The sequence below is a fragment of the Oxyura jamaicensis genome, chromosome Z, assembly GCF_011077185.1.
Source record: "Oxyura jamaicensis isolate SHBP4307 breed ruddy duck chromosome Z, BPBGC_Ojam_1.0, whole genome shotgun sequence".
Taxonomy (NCBI): domain Eukaryota; kingdom Metazoa; phylum Chordata; class Aves; order Anseriformes; family Anatidae; genus Oxyura; species Oxyura jamaicensis.
In genome coordinates this window covers 10,851,747-10,874,192 of record NC_048926.1, presented here as the reverse complement: position 1 = coordinate 10,874,192, position 22,446 = coordinate 10,851,747, and the positions used below count along the sequence as shown (strand labels likewise).

Sequence of the window (22,446 nt, the reverse complement as noted above, 5' to 3'; positions counted from 1 at the left end):
TTTACAGTAATTAAAGCCATAAAAAAGTAACCTTGTGATTTGGACCCTGTGGATGTGCAATGTTCTCACTGATTGTTTTTGCACGTGAGAGCAGGGGCTATCACCTGTGCATGAGGGAAAGAACTGAATTTGGTGGCTGTATTGGAAACTGTCATCACAATGGGATGCTAAAGACCTGTCAGTGGTGGCTGATTTTGTGAGTGGGACATCTGTGTGTGTTAGCAGAACAGAGGTTTTGCAGTATTCCTTCAGATTAATATAATTTAAATGGGGATATTATAAGCAATAAGAACTCTATTAAGGTGGTTTTGGAATTGAATAGCTGCTCAGTCTGAAACTGGGATTTGAGACAAGGAAGGCTTTTTAATAAAATGAAGGAAGAGATTTACAAGACCTAGGACTGCAGTCTCACTGACAAGTCTTCTTTCTCTAGCTCAGAGAATTTTAGTATTTTGCATTTTCAATATTGAAATGTCAATATTTTCTTAATATATGAAATGCTTGGCAAATTCAGCTTAAATTTAGGAATAGTTTCAGATGAAGTAAAACTGCAGTTTTTGGTAACCAAACAGCTCATCAAGGACCTAGTTGTGTGTGTCCTGTTGGAACATAGCAGAAAACCTCTGTTTTCCAAAAGACCATGTCCCCTCTTCCCCTGCTTTCTCCCTCCTACACTTAGCATTCTGCTCTTGACTGCAGTGTTGGGGGCATCAGCAACAGACTGAGGACCTCATTCTTCTGGATGCTGAGCATCCTAAACTCTTGCAGATCTATACTTAGCAGTGACTTTTCATAGCCTGGTGGAATACGGACATTCCTAGCAATTTTTAGTAAATCCTTATGGTATTTTATGAATATAGAATGCATGTGAATTCATGATTCTCTTACTAGAATATGCCATTCTTTAACCTTATCAAAATTTTTGTCCCAGATGATTTTTGTCGTCCCCCCCCCCCTTATTATTATTTAAATTTCTACATTTTTTTTTTTCAGACCTCGATGCCTAAAGAAATCACTCTGTTCCTAGTCTGGTGGAAGTGCAATTGGTCATGAAAACTGCTGTGCGTTTTGCAAGGAAAGGTTAAGAAGGCAGAGTGCTTGGCTTGTGCTGCTGCAGAGTAATGACAGTACAGCCCCCTGCTGTATAACTATGGCCTTAAAACGTTTCCTCTCTGCAGGACAATGAATGCTGGCGTAATTTACATTAGAGTACCTGGTGATGATGTGGCATGTTAGATGCAGGGCTCCCATCGGTTCTCATGGGAAGTGTGCAGTGCTGCTTCCCAGGCACAGGGGCTGCCTCTCTGCTCTGGATGCAATGCTGTTGCTGCTCCCATTCCCGTCCTTGTGCTGTGCTTGTAAAAACTCTTCATGCATTAGGCAACCTATTCTGTAACTGGTACTCAAGTACTCTTGTAAAATTAATAAATATTTCTGACAAGTGGGCTATTTTAGTTTTGCTTGCCTTGACTGTTTTGCATAATTTTCAGTATGGATCTTGTAGCACATTCCAGTTGCAGAGTGAAGGGCACTCAATTGCAATCACACCAGTCACTGCTCTGATCAAATATTTAGCTTCTTATTCCCCTTTGTATGTTTTATATTTTTTTATTTACTTATAATTCATTTTCTATTTCCACCTACCTGGATAATTGAGAACTATTTTTCATGGTCAAAGTTTGATGTTCGTAATTACTGCCAGCGCATCATGAAGCACGTTTACTTCTATCACCGCCAAAATGACTCGGCTTTCATTGGCTAAGAATAAATTAGGCTATACTGCCATCTAATGGCTTTGCTAACAGCAGAGGAAACACAAGCACAAGCTTGGTTCTAATGACATTCAGAAGGAAAAAATAGGTTTTCAATTACAATATAGTTACAGTGTAGAAAAATGTGTTTAAATTACACTGCTGAAGAGGAGGAGTGCAGGGTTAGCCCCTTTTTCACTGTTTGATGTGTGCAGTCTTTCACACCCCTGAATCCGTAAGTAAGTACAGGGATGTATTTGAAATTTGAAGAATTCTTGAGTCTTTGTTGTTAAACTTAATGGTGTTTCTGAAGCAGAGATTCGACATACTGGATTCTCCTTTTAGAGAGGTCTTTCTCTGGCAGTGGCTTGACCTCTTTCAGTGGTAGAGGGCAGTAAATGAATGGTTAATGCACATGCTATTCTCTGAGAAGAGGATTTTGTCAGCACCATTGCTCTGTGTCTTGTACCACAGCAGGCGTGTTATTCTGTAGTCACACAGGAAAAAATGGCATATCATTTCCAGTGTTACAGTGCCTCTTCCCTCTGCACCACTAGCCCCGACTCTGTTTCTCTACGATGCACCACCCTGCATTTTTGGATTACCATTTGTTATCCCAGTCCTTGGAGGCTCATTTAGCAGTCCTGTGTCATACTAAGCACATGGCATGGTGCTGCTGCCCACACAGCATTGCAAACTGTTTCATAATCCAGTTGTGTACACCTTGATGGCCCCAGAAAGAGTGAGAAACTATATTTTCTTCTTCCTGCTGAATTTTTGTTAATGGCAGTCTCATGTGCGTCTGATATTCTGAATGCATAAACTGATGATGCTTTTGCAAAGCAGTTTGTGCCTCATCTCTGAGAGTTCGCAGCTCAAGTGTAACTGAAGGGGGGTGGGCATGCCTGCATAAAAATGCAGTAGTTACAGAAACAACCATGTTTGAAATGTCCCAGCTGGGTAAAAGTTCTAGCTATGAGGTTAAATTGCATAATTCCCTTATGATTTGAACAGTTAAATTTGTACTCAAATTCTGATGTACACGGTTCTTTTTTTTTTTTTTTTTTTTTAATAATGCTGTGCTTAAATAACTTATGCATAATAATGGCTTCTGTGAGTTGTGAGTGCAAATGAGTTGAATTAAATAACTGAAACTCTCATAGGAATATGAAAATCATTCTGCCAGCATTCAACAGAGTACACATCTGGTTAATGTCATAGACCCTGATTGATCAGTGCTGTGGACTTGTTCCTCTAGGAAAATGATATCCCACACAGGCCTCAAAGAAGTGAGTGCTGGCAGTAGAAAAGTCATTCTGGAAATATGCACAAGGATGTTATACATAGTCAAGAAGACACTTTTCTGCCCTGTGCATAGAGAAGGAGCATGAAAACGGATTGAGCTACAAAAAGGAAGGTTTCATTCTGTGCAGTAAGAACACAGAACAAGAATTACTGGCTGGAGTCTGTCAGTGTTTGCAAGGTTTCCAGCGAAGTGGGAGCTGACACTTCTCAGACATAACTTCTTCCTACCAGCCTGCTTGTCTGAACCCTCGGATGAACCCTTGGATAAGGGCTTCTGGTGCTTTGCACATATGTTTTTTCTTTCTAGCTTCTACACGCTTGTGGTTGGGCAATCCTGAACTAGAATCACCCCTGATCCTAATTGATTTGCACCCAAGGTCAGTTTGGCTTAGGCCCCGCATACCCAACAGTCACAGTGTTGTTCTAAGGGTGATTTATCCTCCTAAACCCAAACGAGCTCTCTATGCCAGTGTCAGATGGTGCACACACAACTGGGAAATTCAATTTTTCTTTCGGATGCTTAAATTCCATGAGGGATGAAGCTCTGTTAAATCTCATATAGCTTTGATCATTTTGAATGAAACGCCAGTTGCCAAAAAGAGGTCAAAGGAAGTCATTTAAACTGATTGTTTGCAAAGGAAGCTATCAGTTAGGGTTTAATGTGTTTGGCCCAAGCTGAACTTTAAAATGGGATCTTAAATAGCTTTTAGCTTGGTCTTGCTCTGAGATGACTCCAGCGCAGTGCTGCTGGTCAGATAAGTAACTGTTTATGCCTTTTTTTTTTTTTTTTAATTCAAAAAAACTGTCCAAAAGTTCTTGTACAGTATTAACAGCAGTTAGTGAGATCACTAGCGAGGTCAGGAAGAAAAGCAAAGCTTTGTGCGGGGTGATTTTTCCAGTACAGGAGGGACAGGGTTGGGTGGAGGAAATGGCTTTTTTCTGCTTCCACTGCAAAGAAAGAAGATAGCAGGAAGGATTTTGGAAGTCTTCATCTCAAAACAAAAATGTGATGTCAGCTAGTAAAATTTCCCCCTTCACAGCTTCAGTAGATTATTTGTAGCTAGCTTTAGCATTAATTGATTTGAACTCAATCCTAATTTAATGCAACGGAGTTGGTAACTCTGCATTTTCCTAACTGGGAATGCTGTTGCTTCCTTGGTGTATTTGCCTTGCTCTTCCTACCCATACCTTTCCTGGGGCAAGGGGAAAACCTCTGCTGCAGCCAATTCACTTAAAGCCTCTCATGCAACAAACCATGTCTGATGGTCATTGCAGAAAAGGCTCTTACCAGACCCAGCAGCCCTTTCTAAAGAAGGGGAATCTTAAGAAAGTGCAGGGAAAACTGTATAGCAAAATACACAGAACTTCTGCTTATAGCCTGAGATGCTCAGAAGTCAATGGTCTCTCCTGGACTGATATATAGCTGCTGGCTTTTCCCACATCCTGTGTGCTTGCTTCTAACCTACACACAGGCAGGAAAGTCAGCATTAGTACAGGCACCTGCTAAAACTTGCAATAGTGATGATCTGAGATGAATTATCAGTGAGTTGTCCACTAGGTTGGTGTCCTGAGAATAGACCTCAGCAGTTCTTGGCATGGAGAATATCTTTCCTCAGGCAGCTGGGCTAAGGTCACATTTTCATCTCTGTGACTCGTTTAGAAATAAATTTGTTAATTCCCCTCCCTTTGCACTGTATGTATGTATGGGAATGCTTTTTAAGAGTTGTGCAAATCCATTTGTGATGAAATTAAGTTGTTGGCTTTTTCTCAGCTCTTTGTTTCTGGCAGCTGGACCTTCACAGTGGTGTGCTAATGGGGCAGGTCAATAAAAATGTGTAAGCAAGAGGAAAAGATGAGGCTAATTTCTGCGAAACCTGGAGTGCCTTTGAGTGTCATAGAGACACTGTGGGAAAGACCATGTGATTTTGTCATCGGAGCCTTTCTGAAGCAGAGCCAGGCAGATCTCACAGCCAGAAAGCAAGCTGGGTCAGAAAGTTGGCAGAGCTTTTGGTTCAGTTTTGGTCTTTGTCTGAAATTAAGGGGCTGTGAATGCTGCCGAAGGCAGAGCTCTCCTCCCCACCGCTGCAGCCTGAGGACTGCAGTGGTTGCTAGTGAAGGTCAGGGGAGTGAAAAGAGGCTTGGGTGGAAAACTGGGCTGCTGGAGCACACCAGTTTGGACTGCACTGGGGAGGAAGGAGGCTGTTCCTGTCTCTGCTTACCAGCTGTAACCAACTGCTTCAGAGTAGATGAGGAGATACAGAGAACACAGCTTCCATCCATGAGTTTCATCACCAAGGGGTTGCAAGACATCATCCCTTACAGCCTGAGCAGACACTTGGTTCCCTTGGGGCTCCACATACACGTCAGGGCAGATGCCACCAGCAGCCTGTTGGCAACCCCACACCATGGCTGATGGGGCAAAGGAAGGGATGACATTGCCATAGAGACTTTCTAACATGGAGTCTCGTGGGAGTGGGCAGAGTGCTGGGAGGATGTGCCTAAAGAAGTAACATTTATTTAACTTCGACATTTTCATAGAGTTGCGGAGGGAAAACAAATTCATCCACGTTTTATTCAGGCTTAGTTTATTGCTTTTGTCTGTGTTTCCAATTTTCTGTTTGCTGGAGTAAGAGAAAATACTTTGAAGGGAGATCTATTCCCTTCTATTTATTTGCCTCATCATCTTCACAGATGTTGAATACAATGAGCAGTTTTCCATTGCTCTTGTGCCCAACTGAGTCTGTGCATTTCATCCTAACACAGATGTTTTGTTGTGCATAGGTTTGTTGCAGCCTCTTTCCGTCCTGTGCCTCAGCTCTGCCTTCTGTAGCTCAGTCAGATATTCACATCCTAGGCATTTGCATGGATTTGGATACTTTGAACAAAAAGGTTTTATTTTACACTTTCTTGTGATGTGACCAGCTGCAGATCTGGGCTCTCACTGGTGTGACGTCCACTGGACCCACAGCTATATAAGAACACAGCTCCACAGGGTCCCCAGCAGGCAGCTGGTATTACTGAAAATGATCATCTCTTGTCTTTCTCTTCCCCTGCTCACCTGTGATTTACTTCAGATTCTAATTTTCCAGAGCAACACAGTCTTGGAGTGTTTTTGTTTGTTTGTTTGTTTGTTTGTTTGTTTTTGCATGGATTAGACTCACTGTATGACATTTCCCACTTATGGCACTTTTCCCCATACTTTGACTTTATTCTGGTCATGGTCTGAGACAGATATGGTGAGTGAGAAAAGTGTTATTAAGTCATGTCTAGGTTATTATTACTTAGGAATTAATGCTATCTTGTTGCACTAATGATAGCTCTTTTTTATGAGATATGTGGGTATTTCTGGGGCACCCACACAACTGACTACCATTTGGTCTAGAGACTAGCCAAAACCTGCTCTAAGTGCTGGCTTGCAGTGCTTGTGCTGGGACATGAATGAAGCTGGACTCCAAAGATGGGCCTGGGACAACACCATCTCCTCAAAACTGCATTGCTTAAATTGCTAGAGGACATTTTCTCTCTGTTCTGCAGTGAAAGAGCTTTCTGGCTTTGTGTTTTGCCACTTGCATTAGCACGACATTGTTTCTTCAGATTGACAACCTGACTTTGCTGTCCACACGTGAGAAATCTTACCTATCTCCACATAGTTGTGCTGGGACTATACCACTGTGGCTCTTACTCATGTTACACAGATTCAAGGCTTATCTTATACAATGGCCATGGATAATTTGGACAATTGCCCCCCCCCCCCCAAAAAAAAAAAAAAAAAGAGAGATGAATACACATGTACCAGCCACAAACAGGTTAAGTACAGCTGAAGGCATGCAGGTTCTTTTAATGTATTCCTCTCCTGAGAATTACAGAGCAATGGAAAAATTTCTTGCCAATTGCAGGTTTTCGTTGCAGAGTAATGCACAGCTATGGCTGCTCACAGCACCCCCTTTTAGCCATTTAGAATAAATCATGGATTTGATAGTCTGTAGTATATCTACCTAAACTTTTACTCAGTGCTCCTCTGGTAGAATTGTGAGTAAGACACCTGTGTGTTAAATGTTCAAGAAATCTACCGTTGCCAACAACCACAACCTGAAGGAGCACCACAAGGTCTGAGCACTGGTGCTGTGAAGCCACAGCATGCAACCTACTCATGTAATGGTTCATCAGCACACAGCACAGTGACACTTTTCTCATGACAACCCTCTATGGAGACAACCTGAAACATACAGTGCAGTGACTACAGCTGGGCCAGGAGGATAGACAGCAATGTATGGTGCAGCCTCACCTTGAGTACTGCATGCAGTTCTGGGCACTGCAGTAAAAAAGGACATTAAACCCTTGGAGAGTGTCCAGAGGAGGGCGACGAAGATGGTGAAGGGCCTAGAGGGGAAGATGTATGAAGTGCAGCTGAGATCACTGGGCCTGTTCAGCCTGGAAAAGAGGAGGCTGAGGGGGGACCTCATTGCAGTCTGAAACTTCCTGGCGAGGGGGAGTGGAGAGGCGGGTGACCCATTCTCCATAAACACCAGTGATAGGACCCATAGGAATGGTGTTAAGCTGAGGCAGGGGAAGTTTAGGCTGGACTTCAGGAAGAGGTTCTTCACAGAGAGGGTGGTTGTGCACTGGAACAGGCTCCCCAGTGAAGTAGTCCCTGATGATCCTTATGGGTCCCTTCCAACTTGGGATATTCTATGACTCTATGTAATTCTTCACCAGAATTGCATGTTTTGGAAGTGAAAGGATGTCACGCCAAGAAATGCGTGCTTGCCACTCCATATTTTATTTGTGAAGGGTTAACCAGAGCTTTGGCAGCATTTGGATATTAGATATACTGTGGGCTTTGTCAGCACAAGCTAGGGTTGCATGACATGTGCTGAATGTCCAAAATTATTTTACTGAGATTGAGTAAGGGAGGAGTGACTGAAGAATAAACATGCACGAACCAGTTCATTGCACTATTAATGATTACCCCTCCTTCATTACAGAGAGGCATGAGTCGCATAGCTTGCATATCTAACCACTAGCTAATGATCGTGTTCACTTCTGTTCAGGCCAAATTGTGAATGGGAGAAGGGGCTGCTGTGGTTATAGGTTAACCACGTGCTGTGGAGTGGCTAAAGCCATCAGTCCCAGAGCAGGATCCCTAGCCACACCAGCCGTAGGATGCAGCTCTGGGGGATTATTGCCCCAGCTCCAAACCAGTGCCTGGTGGGCGAGGAGGCACTGGTGCCAGCCGAGACATGGGCAGAAGCACAGTGGGAGAAGTCAGGAACAAATGGGTGGAAAGCCCCAGCAGAAAGGCAGAGGAAAAAGGTTTGGAGGAGAAGGCAGCAAGCCTGGGAACAAATGGCTTAGAGACCAGGATTGGTCTCATGCAAACACACCTAAGAGAAGCTGGAGGCTCTGGTGGCTGAGGAGAGGTGTTGGAAAAACACTCCTCGAACATTTCTTCCCCAAGAGAGGCAGCTGGCCAGCGACTGGACTGGCTTCAGCCGATGGACACTCTCTTTAAAACTAGGGCAGATACTGGATAAACAGAGCAGCCCTTCTGAGCTGCTTCTTGGCTGCCCTTTAGTGTTGGCCTGAGACTTGAAAGAAGACCTGGAGGGATCCCTCACCAGAAGAGGCAGAGGACATGCAGGCAGCGAGGCCATGCCGATGCCTCACTCAGCTGGTTTTGTTGCTGTGCCTGCTCACACCGCTTCTGACAGCCCATTTGTTTGTATGGGCTTGGAAACTCCTTATCCCAAGTGCAATATTTCATACATATTTTTGTAATTCATCAACCCTCCCCCCCCTTTGCACTTATGGCAACTAGCCACCTACATGTATTTAATCCAGAAATAAGTGTTGTGGATTATAAATAGCTCCTGCACACACTGGGAATATATTCTGAGAAAATAGTTGGACGCGGTGGATGAAGGAAGAGTCAGTAAGGAAAGGCTGCTTGGTTCAGCTAAGTGCCAAGGTATGCACTGCTGATTTCCCCTGTTCAGTAGAAATGGGTTGCTGTCAGGATTGTTCCCCTGTTTGCACATTTTTTTTTTCTGACTATTACTTTTCAGGCAGGAAAATAGCTGACTTAACTTGGGCAAGAAATAGTTTCAGAGAAGCAGAGTGTAAAAAAAATATATCTAATTTTCTGGAGCATTGAAATCACCTCCTCTGTTTGAGAAATCAGAGGAAATATAATTTGACAGATGCTTATTTTCTTTGTTTGTCTGTCCTTGTTGTTTGGCATAGATCTGATATAGACCTGGTAAAGCTATTACTTGATATATTAAAAAAATGCAGAGGACCCTTTGGAATTATGAGAACAAAGTAACTCAATTCTCCTGTGTTTTGGTCCTCCCAGAGCTCTGCTGGAGATGCTGAACACTAAGAGCTTTAGTACAGCTGATGGAGTTATTATTTCTTTTGCAAGTACTTGGATTCCTGCTTTCACAGAGTCTGAAGGTCTTAAAGACCTCACTCCTATCAGCCTGAAGATGCCTGGAGGGTGTATATCATTGATCATCAGGAACTGTCAGCCCCTGGGAGGAAGCAGATACCTGAACCCAGAGCCCTCAGTTGTGGGCCTACACAGAGAACTGCACCCTGTGCATTCAGTGCTGCTGACGAGCCCCTCAGCTGGAAGGGATGAACAATTTGCTTTCATTTTATAACAGTCAGCAAGTGCCACCCACGCTGCACACATCACCACCGTCACTGGAACCTCGCAGTGATCACTGGCAGCAGCAGGGATGCTCAGCCAGGCCTCCGTCTCCAACGAGCTGCAGATGAAAGGAGGATGTCTGTTTCCAACTTGCATTTGCAGTTATTCCTGGTGCACATGTCTGCAAAAGGCAATACAGAAAAGCATCGGAGGCAGGCTAGGGGCAGGGGCAAGCCCTTTACAGCTGCTGCTAACCTGCTGCAGACCCTCGCTGTGTCCCGTTTGCACGTTGGGCAGTAAAGGTCAGACAGGAGACCATGAGTTTTAAATTACCTGTGACAGAGGCTTCCAAGTGATGAGACTCCTTGATGAGGCTTGGGTTGTAAGACCAGCTGTTTTCAAGATGAGCTGGCTCTAGCTTCCTGAGTCGCATGCAAATTCATTTTCCTTCCTTGCAGGATTTTCCCTTAAAACAACGTGTAATAACCTGTTCCCATCTTATAGCTCTTCCTACTTGTAAGCTGTGACTTGGAATCCTCATTAATCACCCTGGCTGCCACTGCCTTTAAACTTCTGACAAGGAAAATCCTGTTACTCAGCAGCCCCTGCCAGCCAAGGTGCTGTGGGCCATCAATAGCATTTTTGCTCACTGTCTTGGCCTCTGATAACTTCAAACATCACTTACCACTTTCCCCAAAGGGGAAATGCAAATGGGGGATGCATTACAATCTTGTTCTTAGTTTAGGGCAGGTCTTCTGTCTAGCATATGTATCTCTGGTGATACTGGAGTAGCCCAGCGTAAGTTCTGCTGTGTACCTTTTCTGCAATGTATTAGCATACTACAGTATTATATTAATTGTATTGCAGAGCCAGTAGGTTGGGATGATAGAGAGGAAGCCTATGAGTTGAGGATGGTCATACATGTTTTTCATATGTGCTTACAAATCACCTTATAGCCACCATGAAACACAGAATATGGGGCTAGGGAGGCTTTTGGTTTGAGCTAGCACAGCTGAGTGGCTATCACATCTATCACGTCTTCGGATTGTAATGTAGGTGCATGCATTTATAATGGGAACAGACCTGGTTTTTTTGTTTGTTTGTTTGTTTGTTTGTTTGTTTCTCTATAAATGCCCTTTTTATTCTTTTAAATTAAAGGTTGCTGTAAAGTTGTATAACTGGTACTGACGACAAGGGGAGTCGAAGCCAGATTGCAAAAGGCACCATTGGTGCTTGAGTGAGGATAAAAATGGATTTAGCGTGGTGAGCTTTGAAAGTTGTCCTAACAAGGTGTAAGACACGCAGGAGATCATGGCCTGGCAGCTTGTAATTATTAAAGGATCTGCAAAGGGATAAATATGAAAAGGAGTGCATCTCGGATGCATTGGTGTAAACACCCTTAATTTCTTGCTGAGGCTCAATCTATCTTTTAGTGATAGACAAGGAATAGGACACTTTGAGTGAAGTCAAACCAGATGTAAATTGCTTGTTTTGGAGAGAGAGGACCTTCTCGAGGTAACTTTTGTATTTATCTTAGCAATTAACACTTCACTAAATGGACATCTAAATGTTGGTTTTCCCTGTTTCTGGCAGGAAAGCTGTCTTTCCCATCTTCCCGTGTTTGCTTCCTGACTGTGCTCAACAAACTTTGAAGTCTCCCACACGCATCATTTATCACTGGGAGTTAACACTCTGCAAGTTCAAAAGAATAGATTTTTGTTTCTGTTATTGTTGACTGATTTCATCCCCTACACGTCCCATGCCACAGCATTAAACTTCCTAATATTAGGCTGTCTCCTGCAGCCAGAAGCAGTACAATTGCTCTTGAAATGGGCACTAAAAATTTCAAATAAATTCTTATATTTTTCATACAGTTGGTTGCAGAATTCATGTTCACTACTTATCATGGAGGGTGGCCAGAGATTAATTTCCCTGCAATGAGTGTGCTAGGGCTTATTTCTGAGTAATTTATAGTTGATCTGTTAGAGTGGTCAATCCTCATGGAAAACAGTCTTTTATCTCTGACACAACCAGCATGGCTCTAATGGGAAGGGACTCTTTAACTGAGACAGTTTAAAAACACTTGCCTTTTGACCCCTTTCTTTGAGATGTGATTGAATGTGTGGAGTGTTTTTGCAAGGAGTGCAGAATAAATAAGCAGCGAATGAGCTGTCACAAGCTGTAGAGTGAAGGTCGTATTCTTCTTTTTTTCGCTTGTGTTTTGCCAGATTAACTTCAATGGAAGGGGTGGCTGGGCTGAGTTTAGCCCGTTTCTGTGATGGGTTACATGTGCTGCACCAGAGCTCAGGGTGAAACTCCAGTAAAAGCTGTCTCATTTTGAAGGAAATTTGGGAAAAAATGCATTTCAGTACTAGCAAGGTGGCAAAAAGAGTGAGTAGGGGATGAAAAGCACAAGACACACCACTGTTTCCATGGTAGAGAAACCTGTGCACCGTCAGTGTGAGGTTGTTGCTACCACATTGATGCCAGTTTGCTTTTCATTTTAAACAACCTGCCTCAGTCTGTGAGCAGAGGTCTTGGGTTAGCTCCACTTGCCCACTGATGAACAACATGCAAGTTGTTGTTCCTTCTGCCTGCAAGTTGTTCATCCTTCTGCCAGTAGGCTTAGAGGTGAGGGTTGGGGTGCATGTGTGTATGCATATCCCAGCTTTTCCAAGGAGGGCAGGGGCTATTAGCACCATGGAAGAGGGAGGAGAGGCAGATTTCAAAGCCTGTGGCACTCCCCTACTTTCCCTCAAGCCTCCCTGTGCCCAACCAAAAGGGTTTAGAAGCCCTGGGACTTCCACCCATCTATGTCCATGTTAATGCATCCATCTCCCCGGAGTGCCCACGGCTCGGCAGGAGCTCGAGCCAAAGAAAACACAGCTGGGGGAGATGCCACAGCAGGGGCACGTGTACGAAGTCTCCGTGCTGCGTTTGCTTTGGCACAAGCTCCAAGGATCTCCATGAGCAGAGCAGCATGAGGGCTGCTTCGCTTCCCTGTGCACTGCAAACCTTCCACAGATTCCCTCCATCCATCTCACTCTGTGCGTTTCTTAAAAGTGATGCTAAGGTGAGCCACGTAAAAGCAGCTTTACCACAGGTGCCTGCACAACAAGTGTGTTAATTCTGCCTGCTTTGCAGGTAGGTTTTGCAGGCTGCAGAAGGCTCTGTGTTGCAAGGAGAAGACCTTGGAGGGCACCTGACCTTGCTGTGACATGTTTTGGATGAGGCTGGGATAGTGCTATTTCAATTGAGCAGCTCCAGTAGGAGATAAAGAAGCTAGCACTGCAGTGTGCAACGCTCCTGGAATAAAACTGCATCAAGAACACGTAAGAAACTGCAGCTAGATATTTTATGGGGTGAGATATATATTTTCATACATAGCAGGAATATTTTGCATTTTTAAAGAAGTGCATTTTATATTTCAATTCTGTGATCAGGGTCAAATTTTGCCCCTCAAATAAGTACCTTAGACTTTACATAAGCCAACCTGTCCAAAGGTGGGAGAGAAGAGATTAGGTCATGTTGCAGACAGTGTGCGTACATTCAGAGATTAGGGCCAGCATGGTTAAAGGTAGTTAGACTGTGGCAAGTCTGGACCTACGTCACTTACCCAAGGTCATAACAAGGAGTTTGAGGCAGAGAAGCAACTGAATGCCTTTGCTCCATCACTTTGATTCTTTGCTTGTACGCATGAGAATTAGATGTGTGCATGTGTGAGAGTGTGTTGAAAAGCACATTTCTGGACAGTTGCTTCATCCACACTCTTCTGATGTCTTCCACACATGTGGCTTGATGTCATTCTCACTGGAACTCCTTTCCTGTCACATTGTCTGAAATGGGTACATCTTTGTTCTTGTGAGCAGTATTCCATATTCCAAAATAAAATTTGCCAATCATATGTAATTAAATAAACAAAATAAACCCTCTAGTTGTACACTTTCAGTTAGCACAGCTCTCTCACTGAAGTCTCTTCTGGCTCGAAACAGATTGTCTACACCCTGCACTTTTCCATGTGCAGTTTACAAAGACAACCCCCATCTTGCTAAGGATCCAGCACGTGGGTCTGTGATAGACTCTGCTTATGAGCTGTTTTGGTCATGTTAACATACACCAGTCTTGAGTGCTCCACTTCATTTGCAACCAAAGCGAAAATTTTCCAGGGCCACCTTCCTCTGTGCTACCACCGTGATATGCAAACAAAAGAATGAGCATACAAAATTTGGTTTAATTTTGTATCATCAGATCTAATACCCTGCCTATTTTGTTTTTTCTATGCACACGTGGGAATTAGAATGGGGACCTTGTTCTAATTATCGCAAAGACTGAATGAAGGAGAACTGTTTATCTTGCCATCCTCACACTTAGAGTGATGGCCCAAGCCTTGTCAAAGGAGCCAGGGCTGACAAGAAGCACATATGCACCTAGGGGCCACTGGTGTCTGATAGCCAGGATGCCATGAAAGATTTCACATTCTTCAGCCCTAATCTCTTATAACAAAATGGAATTCAAACCTAACCCCCAAGAAAATAAGTCAGCTCTGTTTAGTGTCATGTCAAGTCTTGTGCATGCATCAGGGTTTGTTGTTGGTGGTTTAGAGCTATAGTTTACCTATTTTCTGCCTGGGCAGCAGTGCTATTGTTTTAGTTGATATTTTCAAAAGGTGTTTATTTTAGTTACTAATCTGAGATGAGCTCTATATTTATCTGTGAAATGGAGAAAGCAGTCTGGGGTAATTCCTTTCAGTAGCTGTGATACTTTCTGGAGGCAAAGTCTGATGGTCTCCATTGCATGTTTTCCGAGGCGCCTTTTTCATGGCTGCTTTAAAAACAGTTGCATCACATTTCAGCTACTTTGATCCAGCATTAACGTGTTTTACTAAAAAGGCCTCTGACAGAAGACAGAGACTTTTTGTCTCCTACTTGGATTAAGGGCCATAATACTGTTTGTGAAAAGAAGCATCTTCCCTCTACATCAGTATTTTTATTGTAATGCATGCTTTGAGGTCCATTTCATCTGTTGGGCTCCAGAGGCGAGATAACACCTTGTACTACAGGGCAAAATAAATAAAATAGCTTCACTGTCCAAGTTTGTCATCATTTCACGGTATAATATATGATGGCTGAAATGAGACGAGAAGTAACTGCCTACCTCAGCTTTTCAGTCCTTCTTCTCCTCACTCTTTGTTCTTTGCCACCCAAACATACCTGTGTGCTGCTGCAAACACACCGCTGTTCTCTCAGCATCCTCTACTACCTATTTCCAGCTCTGTTTTTTGCTCTGTTGGCTACTCTGTCACCCATTTTCAGGATGTAATACCTATACAGACCTAGCAGCCCTCAGCCCCTGCTGTAAGGTAACCTGTCATTTCTTCAGCTCCTCTCTTCCTCTTCCTTGATTTCCTCTGCTTCTTTCTTTTTTCTTTCTCCTTTTTTTTTTTTTTCTTCCTATCAATTCTCTCCCTTCCTTACTGTCTTAGACCTGTTTCATGTGGACCCATGGATCATACCTGATAACTTTTTCTTTGACTCTTTACCTTTGCTCTGTCTCTTTCTTCTTTATTTCATGTGGCCTTTACAGACCAGGCAATGCTGTAAATCACAAAGAGGTTAGGAGGTTAGCAAGAAACTTCTTGCCTCTCTGGCGAGCTAGATATTATATATATATATATATATATATATATATATATATATATATATTCCCTATTTTCTGGTTCTGGCTTTTGCCTGAGATGGGATGCTGCTCTAGATGCCTCCTGGAGCAGAAATGGCATGAGAAATTCCCATGTGACCAAGCCCAAGTGGGTATTTAGCAACTAAGCTTGAACTGTGCGATATTCCTTGGAAGAGCAAGTTTGGATCTAGACAGGTTCAGTCGGAATCTGGATTCAGATCCACATGAAAGCAAACCTATTTCACAAAAGACCAACATGAGGCCTTTCAAATCACTAAAGTATCCCACGCCCAAGATGCTCTTTAAAACTTCTGCTTTCTGTTTGTTTACACCTTCAGTCCTGCTCTGATCTCCCCAAACACAGACAGCTGGAGATCTGGTGGAGTTGCCACAAAGACACTTGAGGCAAACACAATGCTGTGGTGGGATTAAGGTTATTTACAAAAACTGGTTATTCTCTTTTTAATTGTAGCAGACGGAAAATGCACCCGTGCAGATGCCAGTTGCAAATGGATTAAGAATATTCACAGTGCATACCTCTGAAGACTCCAGTGAAATGTCTTAAATCCCAAAACATGAATCTAGTATTCCTGAACGTGGGGGTCGAAAGTAAGGAGAAACAATCTTTTCTTTACAGGATCACCTTTAAACTTTCAGACCTCTTTGTGCATTTGTACTGACCTTAATGGCTCTGAGATCTTCTGACCTCTTCATGAACGTAAAGGACCACAGTGTATTTCTGAAGAGTCATGCTTGCTCTTCTCCTCCCTTCTGCAGAGGTTGTGCCTTTCCAGTATGGAAATGCTCTTCTGACAGAGCCCCTTCAGCTGTGGTGATTAAAGTCTGAGTCTGAGATATTCCAGTTACCCGCAAAATCCAGAAAAGAAACTTGAATTTGTATTATTAACTTAACAACATCATTATGAATGATTTGTAGGAAACAATGCCTATTCCTACATAAACAGTATAAATAAAACTGCTGATAAGCACTTTACTAGATTGAATTCCTCATCCTTTTCTTTGAGAGAGTTCCAAAATTTAGTATGCAACTTGATCAACTTCATACATGCTTGAGTTGGGCAGGTCAAAGCTAACATGACCCTGCACAAGCAAAGGCATCCCTCACACGAGAAATCACTTTCAGCTTATTTACTGTATGTGAAAACAGTCCCAGATCATTCCTTCCCTAAGGCAACAGGAACATTTCAGTGTTTCCTTAACCAACACCACCCTTCAACACTTTCCAGGAAGCAAGCCTTGTTCTCAGGATGGCCCCAGCTGCCAGGTCATTAAAGCTGAGATGAAGCTGATGAAGCAAAATTATGAAACCCTCAACTTTAATGTATTCAGAGGTAACAGGGTTACCAGTTGGGAAGTAGGGATGTAGGTGCCTGGTGCTGTTGAACCTCTGTTCTATTTACTCTTGATCCCATTTAAATTCTTTCATATGTGAAACTGTAGGGCTTGCTTTGCAATGAGTTGGGTGCAGGATTAACTTCACCTGTAGGTTACCTTGTTTATATTAACAAGACTGTTTGCATGAGTTAAATGGAACTGTTTGTAAATTGCTATAATATTTTTTTAATTAAAAAGATAGTACAGTGTGCTATACAGTTCTATGTGGGTGGCAGGCATTAAAGCAAAAGCAGAGAACAGAGTTAAGCAATTCAGGTAGTGAATCAGATCTGCTTCAAATGACAAAAGTTTTGGAGAAACTCTTTGCAAATATGCCTGTCACAGGCCTGTATAGTGAGCCTTTTAAAATCAGACTTCTTCCAAAATCATGGCACTTGGGCCAGGACTGGAGATCATCCAAAGGGTTTCGGTACTGTGCTCCTCTATGATTCAATTTTGTAAAGAATTAGAGCTCTTTGGAGGGACTGTAACCACTTCTGGAATGTGGTAAATTAAATCCTTTGTTATCTATAGCCAGAAATTACAGGGGTTAAAGAAGTGCAAGCCTCTCTCCATTTCAGTCCTTGCCACAGGATATTGTCCACCTGGGGAGGGAGGGTAAAGAACATGATGGGGAGACAGGTGTCTGCTGGGCGCTTGGATCCAAGTACCTGGGTCCTGCTTTTGCTCCTGTTATCTCAGAATCAGAAAGATACTGGGAGAGATTCTGGGAGATGTGCATGAGACACAGAGCACTTAGTCCTGTGTGAAACACCCGCAGCGCTTGCAGGCTTCAAGACAGCAAATCCTGTCTTTGCTTACTCATTATTTGTATAAAGGAAAAGAAGGAAGGAACTATGAAAGAATAAACATTTAAAACATTATATCAACAGCAACAACAAAACCGGGGGTGGGGGGAAATCTGCCATACAGAGCTCCATTGCTTAACTGAGCACAGACTTAGAAAGAATATTCAGTGGCACTTAGAGCAAAGAAATGCCTTGTATTTGGCAGTTCACGGTGCATACAGCAACCACAATGACAGCAGATGTTCCACAAGTCCAGGAAAATTTCTGAGAAACCTCAGAGTTTTCCCAATAAGGTCCATTGATTTATTGTTGTCTTCTGAGTGCTGGACAATGTACCAAAGGGATTAACAGATTAACTGTAGCCAAATCATAGGTGGGGATCTGCATTATTATTACTATTATTAATAGTAGTAAAACTATTTCAGTCTTCTTGCTACGGACAGGGGAAAATGAGGCATGGAAGGGATGAAGTGACTTGTTCAAATACTCCCTGTGACCCAAACAAAAATAGACGGCAAGTGGTTCAAGTCCTCTTACACCCCTGTATTCTGTGATGGTTTAGTACAGAAATTAAAGTTTGTTACTTGCATACCCCTGGCTATTCTGGCTCATAATAATAATATTAATATGTGAGTACATCCTAGCTGTAAGACGAGGCTGTTTATGCTACAGGTGAAAGTGATAGTAAGGCTGACTCGCACATCTTATCTCCCCAGAGCCTTTAGTATTTGTAGGCAGTTATGTGATGATCAAAGCCAATGTGTTGGCTGAAGACTTTGCAAAGGCATCACCGCTTTGCAGGTTTTCTCCCCTGGTTGCCGGCAGTTTAACCATGAAAGCAGGCTATGATACAACAGGCCAGGGGTGATGTGCTATTTTATCCAAGTCTGCCGCTGCTCATCTCCTTTTTATGAATGGCAGGGAAGTGACAGCAGTACACAGGGACACACAGCCGTCACAGCAGCGATGCTTTGAGCCCCTCCGTTCCTTCGGGAGACAGATTTCAGACAAAACCCAATCCGGAAAGCATCACTGCCGGCGCACCGAGCACTGCCACCCCCGGGGCTGGGATCTTCCCCTTCCCATCACTTTCCCTCCCTGTATTTTGTCCCCCCACCACCCCACACCTTTCCCCGTGCTCCCCGCACCCGCGGGGTCGGGAAGGGGCACGGGGGTCTATCCGACCCCCCACCCACCCCCCCGGCGCATCTGCCACGGCCCGGCCCCGCCTTGGGGCCACATCTGGCGGCACATCTGGGCGGGCGCGGCCCCTCCCCGCGGGCACATCTGGCGGCGGCGGGGGGCGGCCCAACGCCGGGGCGGGAGGAGCGGCGGTCGGCGCAGCCCCGCCGCCGGCCGGGGCGGGCAGAGCCGGCGAGGCGCGGAGGGGAGAGAGAGGCGGCCCGATGGGGCGGCCGGCCCGCAGCCTGGCCCCGCTCCGGCTGCTGCTGCTGCTGGCGCTGGGGCATGCCTGGACCTACCGGGAGGAGCCGCAGGACGGCGACAGGTGGGTGAAGTCCCCCCGATGGGGAGCGCCGCGCTCCTCTGCTTGTCTCCCTTCCATCCACCGCCTCCTCTTGTTATTAATTTTCTTCTTCTTGCAGGGAGGTTTGCTCCGAGAATAAAATCGCCACCACCCGCTACCCCTGCCTGAAGCCCACGGGCGAGCTCACCACCTGCTTCAGGTGAGCGTGGAGCCGCGGGGGGCACGTGTGGGAGCTCCTCCGGGGACGAGCGTGGGCGAAACACGCGTGTCGGTGGCGAGCTGCTCGCCTCCCTCCTGCCCCAGCCCGGCAGGCACACTGCTGGGGAAACTGTGCCGCGGTCGTGTCCCCCTCGCGTGTGGCATCCCCGAGGGGAAGGGGTGAGGAGCGCGCTGCAAATGTCACTGCAGCGGCACCGCTGGAGGGGGTGCGAGGGGGTCTGTGTGCCCTGTGCTGCATGACAGTGGCTGATTCAGTCCCTGAGAGGGGCTTCCATCACTTGGATGGGTATGTACATCCAGGAGGGCAGTGGAGCTGCATCAGTTATGGGGGAATTGGTGAAATCAGCTGGGCTCATCCCAGCCGGAGGGACGTTTATGTTAGGTATAGATGAATCAGCCCTTCAGAATGAGCCAGTGCTTCAGCAACCAGCTCTGGGGGAGACTTCGTCAGAGGCCTCTCAAATTAAGTAAGTTGAATCCAGCCGTGTGTTTTCTATCTTTCCTTTTTTTTTTTTTTTTTTTTTTTTTTTAACTGTGTATTTGAGAAACATCATCTGTTTTCAGAAGAATTTTAAAACCATTTTAATGATGATAAATGTCCCAGAGCACTTGACAGTATAGATGTGCTTGTAGAGAAATATACACAAAGCATGAGCACACACGTATCCCTTTACTGATGTCCTCTGATTAGTCCCATTCACACAGACGAGATGTTTCGTCTACGAAAGCTGCTTCTTCCAAGAGGTTGCATCGTGGAGTTGACTGTGCGCTGCTTGTGCGTGTGTGCATGTGTGTGCCAGGGAGCCAAAAATGTGATAAGGCACACTGGTGCTTGTGAGAAGTGTTGCAGAGATCTTTCATTTATTCCCAGAGTGTTTTTATCGCTGGCATAAGTACCCAAGAGCTTTAGTTTCGTGGTGCAGCAGCGTTGTGCCTTGCCCATGCACCCGCCTGGGAAAGTGTAACAGCACTGCCTGTTTTTCAGCACCTTTTATATCCTTACAGCCCATCTTTCCCTGCTTCCCTTTTCTGCTTTCTCCCCGTCCTGTGAAGGTGTGGTAGAAGCCGCTTGTAAGCTGCTCCCCAGCAGGCAGCACTTTTTGGAGAGAGGCAGCACGTAGCTCTTGCAGGGAATGAAAGTGCCTGGTTGAACCTTCAGCGTTTCTCTTATTTGGGAGCCTAGCACTGGGATGGACGAGGCTGTGCTGAGAGAGGGGGGAGCTGCTGAAGGATAAAGCTGGAGCAGGAGCTGCACAACTACAGTGCACGCATGGGTGTCCTGCTGTCACAGCCTCGCTGCTGCGTGTCCCAGATCCATCCCCGCAAAGCAGGTCTGCTTTGTGTGGAACTGAGGAGGACCTCGCAGGCTCCCCCGGCTGCTGTGGGTCACTGTGCGGATTCCGTCCTGCTGCCAGGTCCCGCTTGTAATGCTGTTCATCCTTGCTGAGGTACTCTGACCTTTGGGCTCCGCTTGTGCAGAGCCTTTCCCGGCTCTCCCCCTGCACATTCTCAAGCAGCATTCGCCATCCCAAATCAGCACAGACAGTGAACAAGAGTTTGCAAACCCCTCAATTGCGCTCTAGGTTGTTGTGGTTCATGTTTTAAAAGTTATCAATGTCTATGAATACTAGGACTTACCTTTAAAAAAAAAAATTGGTTTCCACACATTGATATGTTTCCAGGGTCTAGCTTTTAGGATTGGGTGAGGAAGGCTCTGTCCCCATTGCTGTGAGCTTTTTTGTGGTGTCTGTTTGCACAGCAGCAGGGAAGCATCTCCCAAATGAAAAAAAAAAAAAAAAAAAAATAGAGCAGCTTTGCACAGAGGTTAGTTTTAGATTAATTGGTATTTTAAGGTTGGAGCTGACAGTGAAATGACAGGAAATATGCAAGTGACGACCAAGCCTGTGCTGTCCCAAGGTGGGTTTCATTTTGCAGGACGTTCAGTACCTTAGGATTCACTTTTGGCATTTGGGCATGACAGTGGACGGTTAAAAAACTTTAGCTGGGAGAGAAACTCACCTTTAACTTTAGGAAACTTTAACCTCAGATTTCTGAAGAACTTGATTTTGGTGTTCCAGTATTTATTCTTACCAAATCTCAGTTTTTTTTCCTACTCTGTTTTTGACCATCTCACAATGACAATAGTTATACATCATATAGTAATTAAATTGTTAGAGAAAGTTTAAAGAGATACTTAATGTCAGCTATTTACAAATGGCATGCACATCCAATTTCTTTCTAGGTCAAAGTGTTTTTTTCTGTGTAGAGATTAAACAGATTGACACAAACTTTAGTTCATGTTATAACACACCAGGCATAAGGCAGCATGCCCTGCTACTGATGATCTGCTGTACAAGTAGTTAAGTAAAAAAGGAACACATTTTAAGTCAGATGTCAAAATTCCTGATCAAATGTAGTTTTTGAAAGCATGAGTTCTTGACTCAACACAATTTTATTCTTTTTTTTTCCTCCTGTTGGATTTTTTCAAGAAAATCAGCATGTTTGCACTTCAATTAAAAAATAAAAATAGTAAAAACAAAACAAAACAAGTTTGTTTCATCACAAAAAAAATATTTCTTAAAAATTTCTTTGACGAGATTTATTTGTGAATACAAATGATCCAAATGCAGGGCCAAGCCAAAAGCAGGGCCAAGCACTGAGAATACGTTGGCATTTTTCCCTGTGGTCATAGCAACCTTGTACATAATTAGATGTATTTTTCCTTTTTGAATGTGTGCAGTCTGGCCCTTGGCTTGGGTTTATTTGTATTTTTTTAGATGTTCTCTGTATTTATTTTCATAAGAGTACAGAGGAACAGATGCAAAAGGCAGTTGGAGCAGTAGACTTCTGAACAACTCTGCTGGCATGGTAAATGAGATGAATGGTGCTGCAGCTTTCTTCAGTGCTTCCACATGCTGTCACCTGCGTGTGACAGTTCATCTTGCGCATCCTAGCTGTGGTCCTTCTCACAACACACAATTCCAAGTTCAGGAGGCTCATCAGTTTATTAATTAGAGGTGCCTCCTGATGCCTGATGACTTCGTTAACTGTCCTATAGCAGGAAAGCTAAATATTACATTTGGAGAGAGCAGTGAGCATGTTTCGGAATGACAATACCGAGACTTAGCAGAAACATTTGCTGGTAGGAAG

The 22,446-nt window shown here is 44.3% G+C and overlaps 1 protein-coding gene across 2 annotated transcripts in view; it reads left to right on the top strand.

Annotated features, from left to right (window-relative positions):
* The first annotated feature begins 18,909 nt into the window (after window positions 1-18,909).
* CCBE1 (collagen and calcium binding EGF domains 1) overlaps window positions 18,910-22,446 on the top strand; it is a 94,939-nt gene continuing 91,402 nt past the window's right edge. The window contains exons 1-2 of one of the 2 annotated variants that reach the window (XM_035310034.1): window positions 18,910-19,098; window positions 19,196-19,276. In XM_035310034.1, the coding sequence (XP_035165925.1) occupies window positions 18,998-19,098; window positions 19,196-19,276 (182 nt within the window). In that variant the 5' untranslated portion in view covers window positions 18,910-18,997. The remainder of the gene's footprint in view (window positions 19,099-19,195; window positions 19,277-22,446) is intronic. The other variant, XM_035310033.1, reaches the window with a different exon arrangement.